The sequence below is a fragment of the Cucumis sativus genome, chromosome 1, assembly GCF_000004075.3.
Source record: "Cucumis sativus cultivar 9930 chromosome 1, Cucumber_9930_V3, whole genome shotgun sequence".
In the NCBI taxonomy this organism is placed as follows: domain Eukaryota; kingdom Viridiplantae; phylum Streptophyta; class Magnoliopsida; order Cucurbitales; family Cucurbitaceae; genus Cucumis; species Cucumis sativus.
Window position 1 is genome coordinate 26,322,511 of NC_026655.2, and position 12,841 is coordinate 26,335,351.

At 36.5% G+C, this 12,841-nt stretch overlaps 2 protein-coding genes across 2 annotated transcripts; both read right to left on the bottom strand.

Annotated features, from left to right (window-relative positions):
* Positions 1-251: 251 nt before the first annotated feature.
* Positions 252-10,670, bottom strand: LOC101211431 (RRP12-like protein). Its single transcript, XM_011661735.2, has 18 exons — positions 10,098-10,670; positions 9,149-9,668; positions 8,769-9,017; positions 8,560-8,651; positions 6,901-7,110; positions 6,425-6,826; positions 5,987-6,162; positions 5,755-5,854; positions 5,154-5,210; positions 4,780-4,914; positions 4,601-4,672; positions 2,725-2,838; positions 2,397-2,558; positions 2,188-2,316; positions 2,003-2,104; positions 1,820-1,893; positions 1,256-1,420; positions 252-1,155 (listed from the first exon to the last, which is right to left on the bottom strand). Exons 1-18 carry the CDS (start codon positions 10,596-10,598, stop codon positions 567-569), a joined length of 3,849 nt encoding a protein of 1,282 aa, XP_011660037.2. The 5' UTR covers positions 10,599-10,670; the 3' UTR covers positions 252-566.
* Positions 10,671-11,276: 606 nt separating this feature from the next.
* LOC101211677 (pectinesterase inhibitor 3) lies at positions 11,277-12,237 on the bottom strand. Its single transcript, XM_004144084.3, has one exon. The coding sequence runs from the start codon at positions 12,147-12,149 to the stop codon at positions 11,433-11,435; it is 717 nt and encodes a 238-aa protein (XP_004144132.2). The 5' UTR covers positions 12,150-12,237; the 3' UTR covers positions 11,277-11,432.
* Between the last annotated feature and the right edge of the window lie 604 nt (positions 12,238-12,841).

A 12,841-nucleotide genomic window follows, 5' to 3' on the forward strand; every position in this document is an offset into this window, starting at 1 on the left:
TTATACAAATTACACAAACTTATTACATTATACAAATTACACTAGTGAAATATTTACATATTGATTCGATAATTTAATTACAAGAACAAGTGTTCTTACTTTAAGCTAGACAGTTTTTTTATGAACGATAATATAAAAACATTAACATATTATCTAACTTTTAATCTTATTTATTATATATTTGCACTATAGCACACATATTTCTTGACCAAATATTCAAAAGTTACAATATTACTATGCATTTGACTATATATTCAAAAGTTACAATATTACTGCTCTTCATTGTAAATCATCCTCAAAGTAGAAATACCTCAAAATTTCATATAAAATTAAGACGTACAACTACAACTATGTAGCAGTTGAATCGAATGAATAAATTAATCCACAATATATCATATCATATAGTACACAAAGCTCCAAGCAAAACTGTGACCCATCAATGGAACCCTTCTTCTTCATCAACCAAAACTTAAAAAATATACAGCAAACTCATCTCATTCTGTAAAGACAAATTTATAAAAATGTGTATTCTTCTCAACCAATTTGTTTAGCCTTTGCCTTTCTTTCTACTTCGCCTTCTTCTTGCTACCTTTGTTGTGACCTTTCTTAATCTTAGATCCTTTACTTGACAAAATACTTGACGCACTCTTGCCTTCAAGCTTCTTCGTCATATTTACCACACTAACCATTCCTTTCCGAGCAGCGGCTCTATGTTCCGGTCGACGGCTCATCATCTTCCGATCAAGAGGCCAATACGCGTAAGGCTCAAGTTTATCCTTTCTCTTAACATCGCCTCCAGCCTTCTTGCTAGCATACTCGGTACCGGTGTAAGCCCAACCAGAGTCGGATGTTCTTCTCCGCTTCTGATTTTTCTTGGAGGAACCAACTGACAAGTGACTCCTAACTTCACTCCTTTCATCTAAATCTGGGTTGGAAGCTTTTCTTTTGAAATTTGCCTCATCATCATCCTCAATTATTAAGCGCCCTTCGTCATCCATCTTCAGCTCGCCATCTGACAAAACTGTTTTCCGCTTGAGATGCAATGATGATTGAAGAGCATGTCTCGTTTTTTGTTGATCAAGCAAGTCAAGAGGCTCGTCTTCCATTTGTCCAGGCAAGCGTTCAAGTAAGCTCATGGTTGATCGGCTCTTGGGACTGAAGGAGTTCAAAAATTCAGATTGCAATAAACAGTCTAGACAAATGAGACATACATCTCTACATTAAACAAGGAATGGAAATGGAAAAGGAAACGGACCGTTTAGATGTCTTTGATCTGAGGTGTGAGGAAGCCTTTGATGGTCGACTTTTTCTACCATCCACATATTCTGAATCACTTTCCCCCAAGTATTCTCCACCACTATCTTCAGTCTCATCATCACTCACCTCCGAAAAAATTCGTGTATGATTCCATTTACTCATCCTGAAAGTAAACCAATAGTCACAAGAAGAAAAAAGTTGTAAAATGCGCAAAATTTTTAGTGTGTTTAAAAACAATCTGAGCATTTGTGAAGAAACGCCAATCGGAATGCAGTACATAAAAGCCATCAAATCGTATATCTTGTAACACACAAAAATGTTCTCAGACCGCCACTCATTCATTTCCCCACCCCACCACCGCTTAATAAAGGTTAAAAGAAACAATAGGTTATAGGAGGAAAAAGAATTTGATCTGATCAATCTCATGAGTACGCTTGAATGACTAGTAATTTCCAGCCACAATCAATATATTTCTCGATGTTAAATTCCAAGTCCGGACTTCCAACAACTATTCATATATCAACAAGCACATGCAAAATGGAAAACATAACCCATTAGATACCTGGATGTTGTTGCTTTAGACGCAATAGACCTAGGCCCCTCAGATTTAAGTTTCTTTTCTTTCCGTTCTCTTATCTGGCATGCCAAAACTGTTCGTTAGTAAGAATAAGAGCATACGCAATCTTTCTTTTTGTTCTGCATAAGCCTTTATGTTTGTCAATCTAACACTAAGTTTACAACCGACCTTCCTGATGTTGGTAAGAAGTTTCATGTGTTCTTCAGGCATCACACCCTTGATTGCATCCAAGCCACATTTTCTAACAAGCATTTCAAGTAACTGCTTAACCTGGAAAATTAACAAATGAAAAATGTAGCTTTTGGACAGTCGGAAAGCAAGAGAACAATTTCAGAATTAAGTCAAAGAATAACCTTAGCTTTGAAATGGTTTTTGGGGCCATCTTGCCACTTCAGCAAGCTTTCCACCAAACTCGTCAAGTGCATATGCAACACTTCAGCTTTTGATTTGGCCACCAAAACCTTTAAGAATCCCAGATTGGCCTGCAGTAAATGAGAGTATAAGTAAACCTAAAGAGAAGATCAAAATAGATATAAACACAACGGAGGAAGGACGAGCTAACTTTGATTATTTCTCTATTCTTTCTCTGGAGAAGTAAATAAGTAGATGGGAGCAAATTGCAAGCTGCTGAAACTAGATCAGAGAACTCGTAAGCCAAGCGAGCTAAGCCTTTCATTGCAGCACTGATCATATGAGGAGTCTCACCACCAAGACCTCCAGCTACCTGGAAATATTAATATTTATTCTTTCTGGCCTTTATAACAATTGATATTGAGTCAATTTAGCAAAATGGACAGGGGGAGGAAGGGTCGTGGTGGGGAGGATAACCCATTAATGTTGTTCAAATGAGAAATAACTAAACTAATGACTCGGAAAAAAAATTGAAGTACCATGTTAAAAAGATGATACAGATATTCCATCTTTCCACCTTTGTTATCATCCAAACATGCATGACCAATCTGAACAAGAATATCATAAGCTCTGTTTCTTGTTTTCTTATTAACCTGAAAGACATGCGTGAGAATATTAGCACTTTGAACAAAACATTCATGAAACAACAGTACATGAGAGCTAAGAACAACCCGAGTAACATGTTCCAGATCTGTCATTATCCGTAAGTATGAAGAAAATATCTGGACTACAATGATGTAGAAAGCATACTGAAAGCTCATACTCGTTTCAACTTATGTGGCCCAGTACAAATGGCTGTACTAAAGACATTAACCAATTTCAGATGCCATTTGGCTTCTTTTTGTCGGCTTTTGTTTGCCCTTGCATTCTTTCAATTTATTCACAATGAAAGCCAAGTTTTCTCATCAAAAGAGTTTCAGACACCACACAACCACTAGAATGAACTTATATGTTGATATAACAATCTGAAGGCAAGCAAACATTCCTTGATAATTTGTGCCACCAAGAAATTTATAAAGAAGCATTACACGCAACTGAATACAACAAAGATAATACAGTGTTTAGCCCAAGTTCAGGACCCCTGAATCTTATTTTCAGTTGCAAAAGAAATTGAGTGGACATGGTACAAACTAAGAAGCAGAAAACAATTAGAAAGAATAATTAAAATGCATTGGGCATTTTGTATTTCAGTTTGTTTTGACGCAAATGAAGCTTCCTACAACCTTACAATGACCATTTCAATAAAGAACTACAATTCTTTGATAAAATAAAGTCATTAACAAATTTTAAAAGGCAAGAAGTCTATCAACGAAAAAAATTAATACAACTTGAGTATGAATTTTGTCTATCTTTTCGAAAAGAAGATAAAAGGAATATCTCGAAAATGATTAATCACTAAAGTACTCCGACACAATAGGTAAAACAAAAAAAAATGCAATCGAGTCTAAAATCATAGTCTTCATGCAATTGAGTCTAAAACCATCATGACTTGATCTAGTTGTAAAAAAGGAAAACTCAGTCTAAATAACTAACTAAGAGGTCAAGGGCTCAATCCATGGCGGCCACCTACCTAAAAATTAATTTCCTACTGGTTTCCTTGACACCCAAATGTTGTAGGATTAGATGGGTTGATCCATGAAATTAGTCGATGTGCACGTAAGCTATCTCAAACATTCACAGATATTAAAAAAAAATCAGTCTTTCATTCATTAACTTTATCTTCAAGAAAGATGACTCTGGCCGACCACAAATGCCTTAAAAATAAGTAATGCCAAGTTTCACAATTAACAAATTATTCCATCTCTAGCTTCTACCAATGCCCCTACAAAATCCCTAGGTAGGTAATTTTCAATCTGGGAAGTGAAAAACAATGGAGAAAATATGGGAAGATGGGCAATGTCAGCACTACTGACTCCCCAGCATATCGTTCAAGTTAATTTTCAATCTTCAGCACTCCAAACAAAAAAGTGATTTTTAAATTAAATTTTAGACTTTCAGGTGATCATACAACAAGACCAGTCTAAAAGAAAACAACAATTCCGTATATTATTAAAGAAAACAAAGAAGTATTTCCAAAAGAAGTGAAGGAATCAAATATATCAAATTAGACTTGGTCTCAGAAAAAGATAACCATAGTGTGCACCACAGATATAAATTTCCTATTGACATGGCAACTGCTCATATATTTAAATAGTTTATAAACTCTTAGTCGTGATAAAATACCAACTCAAATTATTCTAACGCCATCAAATTGAAGAAAAATACTAGAAAACGGCAGAACACATACAAAACCATATAATTCAATTAAAAGTGAAAGCAAGGAAATATTATAACAGGAAAGAAAAGATAGAATACCTCTTTGAGGGCAAGTATTATTTCTGTCAAAAACGAACTAATGATGTCATGCCGCCTGGACCCTGAATCCTCCTGAGGTAATAAAAAGTAACAAATTTGAAATCACAACTGGTGGAGAAATGTATTAGCAGGCCATAACGCATACTCTTCTACAAGAATAGAATGTCTACTATACTTACCTTTGCAACTTGGACAATTAGAAAGTACAGACAATCGAGTCTGTGACGTTTGGCAGAAAAGTGGCATAAAGGTAACACTTCAATCATAAGTGTAAGCAATTCATCAAACTTTGTGGAAAGGAACTCATCAGACGTCTGATAATACAAATGAAAACCATAGAGATACATCAATTGCCAATCCTAAAATCATTAAAAAAATCGTTGAATGTTACATGAGACACCATATTCATTAACCAATACGGTCAACTAACCAAACAAGTTCCAATAAAATGCTAAGCTTGTATGCAATCCAGTATAAAAAATGCGAAAGTAATTATTTATTCAAAAATAATTGAGAAAGTTGTAATAGTAAGGGTTGTCAGCACAACAAATACCTTGAGAATAGCTGAGAGAACTTTATATGCCTTCTTCTGTATCAAACCATCACAATCCTACAATTCAGAGATGTGTAAAATATGTAAGAAACTTTATAATATATAAGAACACTTAGACTTCTACCAAAAACATTATCGAAACAGAAAAGAGCCAGGATTATGGCGTTTGGTCTACTAAACTGCTCCCTAATCATGCAAAGAGAAATCCCCAACAAGTGCTTGCTACCTTCGACTTGCCCTCTATGCCTAAAGGACAGTGAGGATTTATTACATCTATTTATATTATGCCCCTACTCCTTTTATTGCTGGAGAAATATTTTCTCTATCTTTAAAGTGGATTGGGCATTCCACGGATCCTTAAGTTCCAATGTTTTTTAGTTGTTGAAGAGCCCTTTGTTGCCAAAGAAACTAAAGCTAATTTGGATAAACATGGGAAGAGTTCTAATAAACTGTATGGGTGTGTCCCCTAATCCTATGTTTCTAACTTTATTTTTAGGCTTCTCTACTGTTCTCATTGTATAATTCTCTTGTGCTATGGGTTTTATATTAATGAAGAAGCTTGTCTCTGTTTCAAAAAAAAGAAACAGTAAAGAGCCAACACCTGTTCTTTCAATGCAGATTTTACAGCAACGAATAAAACGTCGATCTCTTTAGAATTCAGTCCAGGCAGAAATGATACGGCCAAGTCATACATTTGGGCCCTGCACTCGAGGTGAAAAACTTGTCAGGCACTTAAAGGTAGCAAAACTTCAATCCATTGAGCCTGTAAAATAAGCAACCCCAACCCCCTCCCCCCAAAGAAAAAATCCTCCAAAAGTTTGAAGGAAGCATACCTCATGAAAGAGGATGAATTTGCATTCGTGGAATCATCAATCTGCATGGAATTGGAAACTTTTGGTTCTACTTTTGCAGCCTGCTGAGTCAGTTTTAAAAGCTTCCTCATTGTCTTCCCGAAGAGATTTGACACGACACTTTTATCTGATATTGAAGAAATTTCACCAATTGTGGACTGCAAATAGTTCAAACAGAACTTATATTGAAATATATAGAATATACAAAATACCCTAGCCCATATGAAACAAAAGAAATCCAAAGACATAGAAGAAGCGGAAGTCCTTAAAAGACATGGATGAAGTGCAAACATACACAAGACAACTAGCAGTAACTACCACAATATGCTTATGAACCAACAACTGAAGTAACCTAACTGATAACAAAGTCAACCTATCACAAAAGCACAAGTTTTCATTTTTCAACCAATAGAGGCATACCTGCAAATAACCACCATCTTTTGTAGACTTTAGAAAGATGTCTGACAAAGCAGACAATAACTCAGGAGAAGAGGACTTAAGAACAGTCAGGTTAGTTTCCGCCACCTTTTGAGTATAACGAGACATAGCAAGCTTTCTAGCCATATCCACTTCAAGATCAGACTCATCATTCTTTCCTTCAAGCACTCTCTTATTCTGTTGGATAAGAATCTGCAGACTTGAGCATATTATGCCTCGAACATCAGGCTCCTCGTTAAGCGCAATGCATAAAGCTTTTTGAAGATCCTTAAAGCTTTCAGCAGTATCCAAAGGATAATTGCAAAATGAAGGCAGCAAAGACCAAAACGAGTAAACAAGCGAATCCATACTCCTCAATGAAAAGATCATGCCCTGTTGCTCAAGCTGCAAGAGATGAAAGATATGAGACTACATTTCACAACTAAAAGGCTAATTCCTTAGACAAGAAAATTCTATACCTTTTGTGACTTCTGCTTGATTTCTCCTATCATACCCAAAATGGTCTTCGTGAAATAGCTCAAATGAGCACCAACAGTATATTGCTTCAATATTGGAAGAAGCCAAATATTAATCTGTGATAGGTTTTCTGTATCCAAATTAAAAGGTATAAGTTCCAAGAAACTTTGAGGTCCCATCGCACCAAGAGCTGATCCAAGGCATTCATGCAACTGAGTCATGGAAGATGCATTAGTTAAGAGTAACATAGAAGAATGAATAGATAAATAAAATGCACAAAAGAAATCCGTTCCCAGAAAGGCCAAACCAACAACTAAACACCCAGTAAAATTACACTCCAAAAGGAGGCTGCAGACAACCACAGACAACATAATTATGGCCTTCTACCACTGATTATTCTGAAAACTCTATCAATGATTTGAGATAATCACCAAAAGTTCTCATGGACAAAACTAGGATTATAGAAAACATGGCACCAAATGTCCGAACAACATCATTGTCACACCAACTGGAACATCCTTTTTAAGCTCACTTGTTCATTTGCGCAAGTTTTATTGTTATGGTATTTGGCTTGACCTCTATTTGTGAAAATCCATTAAACTTTCATCTTCTTAATGAGAGTTGGTTCTCATTAAAAATAAAATAAATAAATAAATAACATACATAAAAACTAGGAAGCACATATACCGACATGTGACACGACGACTTGCCATTTTTCAAAAAAAGTAATACAGACACGTCGGACACAATTGGTGAAATTTCAATTATTGACATCATGGATATAAACATATTCTGAAATATTCCAATTAAAAACATCAAAATAACAAGTTTAGAGCCATAAGACATAACAAGTTTTAGTAGTTTGTTCAACACAACAAAAGGCACAAAACTACAAAATAAAATCAGAAACTGGTGGTGAGAGGATCGGCAGCGACCGATGAGCAAGTCAGGGCAGAGAGGGTGGAGAGAAATGTGTGAAAAAAGATTTTAATAGATAAAATAAATAAATAAATAACCAAATAATGGTTGGGCCAGGGTAATGGGCTATTCTAACATTTTCTTAGTTTTTTTCCAGCCGTGTCAGGGCCGTGTCCGTAACTAAAAATAATAATAAAATGGTGTGTTGGTGTTGGAAACGTGTGACACAGACACTTGGTCATCTTAGGAGTGTCGGTGCTTCTTAGCATAAAATCTGTTTATGAGTCTAGAGAAAGAGAAGAACATATCAAGGACGTAATTCTCAAATAATCCATTAATAATTCGAATATTTCATAAACATGATGTAGCAAATAGTAAATTTAAATATTTGTGAACCGATTATCATATGAGTGGATTGTGGTAAGCAGCATAGAATGTAGCAAATAAAAGTACAAATAAGGGATACCTTTCCCCTTTTCAACATAAGTGACACATAGACTGAGGAAGAAAACATGTATTAAAACAATACAGATGGAAGTCAGACATTGTGGCCACCAGACCCATACCTACCCCCGCCCAAAAGAACCAGAAAATAAGATGGAAAAAAAAAAGATAAAACTGGACCAATACTCCCATTTGGATTCTAAACTATGAATGTTAAACAATAAAAGCTACAAGAATCTGTGACAAAAGCTAATAGCCAATATGTAATTCTTTGCCATCCAAAATCCAGAAAAGAATACCTCTTTCCGGAAGGGGAAATCTTCATCTCGCAATTTCTGCATTTTTGCTAGGCTAATAAGGGCTCCTTTAAGAAAGTGAGAGGAATATTTCCCTGAATAATAATGAACCAAGACAACAAACCACACAAATGAAATGATGATAATAATCATAACATGTTCAAATGTTAAGTGAAGAGGAAATTAAATTACATCAAGTAGTTTAAGAATACCTAGTTTATCAAACATGGCCGACACAACTTGAAAAGCCAAGTCAAAAACAGCAGTGTAATGATAATCAAGTAAACTTTCAATAATAGCACATAGTTTTTCTATGACTGTTGGCCCAGGCCTCCTTGCCTCCATATTTCCCGTAGTCACACCCTCTCTGATCAAGTCTTCATTGATGCAAGCACATATCAGATTTTTCATAGCATCCTGGGCAGCACGGATTGCCTCCTCATGATCACATAGCATAATATCTGTCAATCCACGTTACAAATTAATTTCATCTTTTTCCATAGACAATTAGTATGAACTTGGGAATGGGAGAATCCAAGTGCATCCAAATTAACTTCCAATCAGAACTAAACTTGAAAAGCAAAGATCAAACCTTTGAGTGCATTGAAAGTAACAGGGAGCTTAACTACACAAATCTGCCTATTAATTTTGTAAACTTTTTCCATCCCGACATTAAGCAGACGAGCTGTGAAAGCCAGGCCATCTGCAGATGTTTCACTCGTAGAGAAAGATACAGCCATGGAGCACAACAAATCAAGCAGCACTTCAGCAGAAACATCAACAGTTGGGTGGAGACAGAGTGAGTTCAAACTATCCGTAATACGCCTAGTAACAACAGGTTGGTGCAGCTCCAAAAGAGTTTTATAGTATTTAAGTATGTTAGTAATATACTTCATTGACATGAGAGGCAGACACTCCCTCAAAGCCTCCAAAATAAATAGAACCTCCTGAGCTCCTTTAGGTCCTTCAGGAGCCTTGGGGGTTGACCCACCAGCAAGCAAAAGAGATTTCTCAAAAACATTGGCGACCCCTTCACTAGCAGATGGGAGCAATGGTGTTCCCTGCAGTTTTAACAAGACATCCCGAAGACAAATGTGTGATTGCCTTCTAACCTGTTCAACTACACGCAATTAATAGTTCGTTCATAGAGAAAACATTCAAAATCCCATTCTTATACATTGAATATCCAAATTCATACATGGCCTAAAATTAAAATAGGTCAGAACTTCTAAATTCGATATTAAATAACTCAACTCCACCCCATGTTCGTTATAGAAGTTTGTGAATTATCAATAAACTCCATCTACCCCTCTTTTGCCCACTTACCAAAGAAACTCTATCTTCCACCCCTTTGCACATTTATCGATAAAATCCAACTCAACACTGGAAACACAGACTTCTAACAAATATGCAACCCAAATACAATTTTTCTAACTCCAATACTCAGACTAAAGAACTTAACTTAGCACCCGAAGCACCATATGGTATTTGAAGTACAAACATTTCATTAAAAAAAAAAAAAGACTGGTGTTAGAAATCACCTTAGGACGCGAATCAATGACGAACCCAAGAATAAACCCGAACAAATTAGAAACATCCGACCAATTGACAGCATTCCTAACAATCACCAAATGCGAAACACACTTCAATCCAAAAGTAGCGGCACCGGGGGTCAAGGAAGGGACACGAAGAACGCGAATAAGGAGATAAGATAAAAAGTCCTTCTTCTTATTCAAAATGGGAGAGGAAATTCGGGGGAGAAGCAGAGACAGAATGGTGAGTAAAGCCTCGAGAAGGTGAGGGGAAGGCTCAGGCTCGGAAGAGATGCGGTCAAGAGAAGAGCAGGTGGCACCGAAGTAGGCAAGTGGAGTGGAAGGAAGAGACTGGTCTCTGAGCTCCTGAGCCATGGCGCCAATGACGGCGCAAAGATGCTGATGTTCTTCGTTGGTGGAATCGCTGAAGCGAAAGAGAATGGAGTTGCAGAAGTCATCGTTGGATTCGAAATCGAACGAAGCTTCCATCTCAAGGCCTTCCATGGCCATGATCGGTGGATTGAAGGTGAAGAAGATTAAACCCTAGGGTGCGGGCAAAGAAGACAAGGCAGTGCCAGCCAGGGTTTTAGGTGAAAATTATAGGAAATCAAAGGAACCGGCGAACCGAATCGGATTTTTTCACTCGGGCCGGTTTATGAATAATTTGTGGGTTTTTTCGAAAACGCAAGAAATTCAAGGGTAGCTAAATAGACAATAGTTTTTTTTTCTCCAAATGTTTTACATTATCTAAATAACAAATCACTAGTTACCAGTTCTTTTAAAACGTTCTATTATTTGAGAGATCATCCGTCATATAATTGTTTTAAATTTAAATTATGACTATTTAAAAATAGATGTTTTTGTAGTTTTCATAGTTAAAGACATCTTGAAATAAAACAAATTTTTTTGTTTAAAAAAGAAGTTTAAAATTAAGGGCAGTCAGATTTCACCAATCATCGTCGTTTTAAAAATAAGTTATCTCTTTTAAATTGAGAGTGTTCTGTAAACATTTTCTTCTTTAGTTAGTCCAAACGTCTTATAACTAGCTTTTATTCTAAATATACAATTATCTAGTTCGTTGTTTTCCGTGAAATAAAACAATATTTAAAAATACATTTTAAAAAACAAAATTTTGTGGAATAATCCCCTGTGATTAGACATCAATTAGCAGATGACAACACACTCAAGTATCTTTTTCTCAATACGTTTTGTATATATTTAGCCAACAATACATATAGAAAAAAGAAACAGATGCATTACATTCCATTTAATCATAATTTATCGCACTTCAAACTCTTCTTATATTATGGTCGTCGAGATGCATGAATGATGGTACCACAAACTCTACTCTACTGCCGTGAAACCTCCGCCATTTGTCACTGTTACCGCCACCCCCAACATCTTCCTTCCGGTGGGGTTTCCACCGTCGAGACGATTAATCATAAACAGAGCATTACTAGTAACTTTAGCCACTTTCAAAATTCTCCTCTTCACATCCAATTTCACTTCCCCATCCACTTCTTTAAACCCATCAAGACAAGTTTCTTCATTCGTTAACGCCGCACTAACCCACGTCTTCGCATTCCCCATCTCCAGCCGGAACTTCCGCCGGTCGTCGCCGCACGGGAGGTGCCGGAGAACTCCCAATGTGTTGCTCAGTTCCTCTACAGAGTCCCCAATCTGATCCACGCAGTCATCCACCGCCGCTCGCTGCTGCCTTGACGCCTGTCGGAGGCTGTCGGAGAGATACTCGGAGAGGTTTTGGGCGAGGGAGAGGCTGACGGAGATGGTGGCTTGAGCAAGGTCTCGTGGGGTTTTGACGGCGCCAGCGTAGGAGGAGAGGGTTCGGATGCAGAGAGTTGGGTAACTTGCTTGAAGACAAGAAGAATGGATAAGATCTTGGGAGATGGCGCCTCGTCCGCCGTGTGCGGCGGAGAGAGAGAGTGAGAAGAGGAGGAGGAGGAGAGAGAGGACAGTCATGGTGAAGTGTTGGAAAAAATTGAATTGAAAAAGTGGGAGATCAAGAGGAGAATTTCTAGGACTATAGGTTATGGAAAACATTAATAAATGTGCCTATCATAATTTGGTTGGCAGCTTCTAGTAATCCAATTATACATGTCTCTGAAATAAACTCAGCAGTAAGAATGGACGAGAGTAATTTTATTATTAGAGAGAAAAATAAAATGACGGTAGACATACTAATACTACTTTTTTGCTTATCCCAATTCCAATAAATAACAAAACTTTGAATTTCAACTCGTTGATTGGACCATCAAACTTTCAATATCATTAGATTAGATGTTAACATAGTTAAGAAAGTTTTGACAAATGCCAAAATGAACTTTAGTACGTACCAAGAAGTTAATATGTTTGTTAATTATATTATATTTAAATGGGTACTCTAACATTATAAGACTTCATATTTTTGTTAACTATATAATAAAAATATTGATATATGAGGAAAGAAAGAGACATGAGGGGAGCAATCTCTGAGTGACCCATAACTCCATATGCTCCCACCATAATAAATAATGGCATATGCATCCATATGTCATATGCCCCATCCTCTCTTCAGTTTTCACTTTATTCTCTCTCTTCTAAATCTTTTTTCAATTTTAGGTATAATCATTTCAACATCTTACACATTTTTAGTTTCTAATCCTATATTTCGATTAGAGATGGTTCCTAATGCTTAGTCTCCTTTATTATGATTTTCAATCCACTCGTATATATTAATACGAACTTAAATTTAC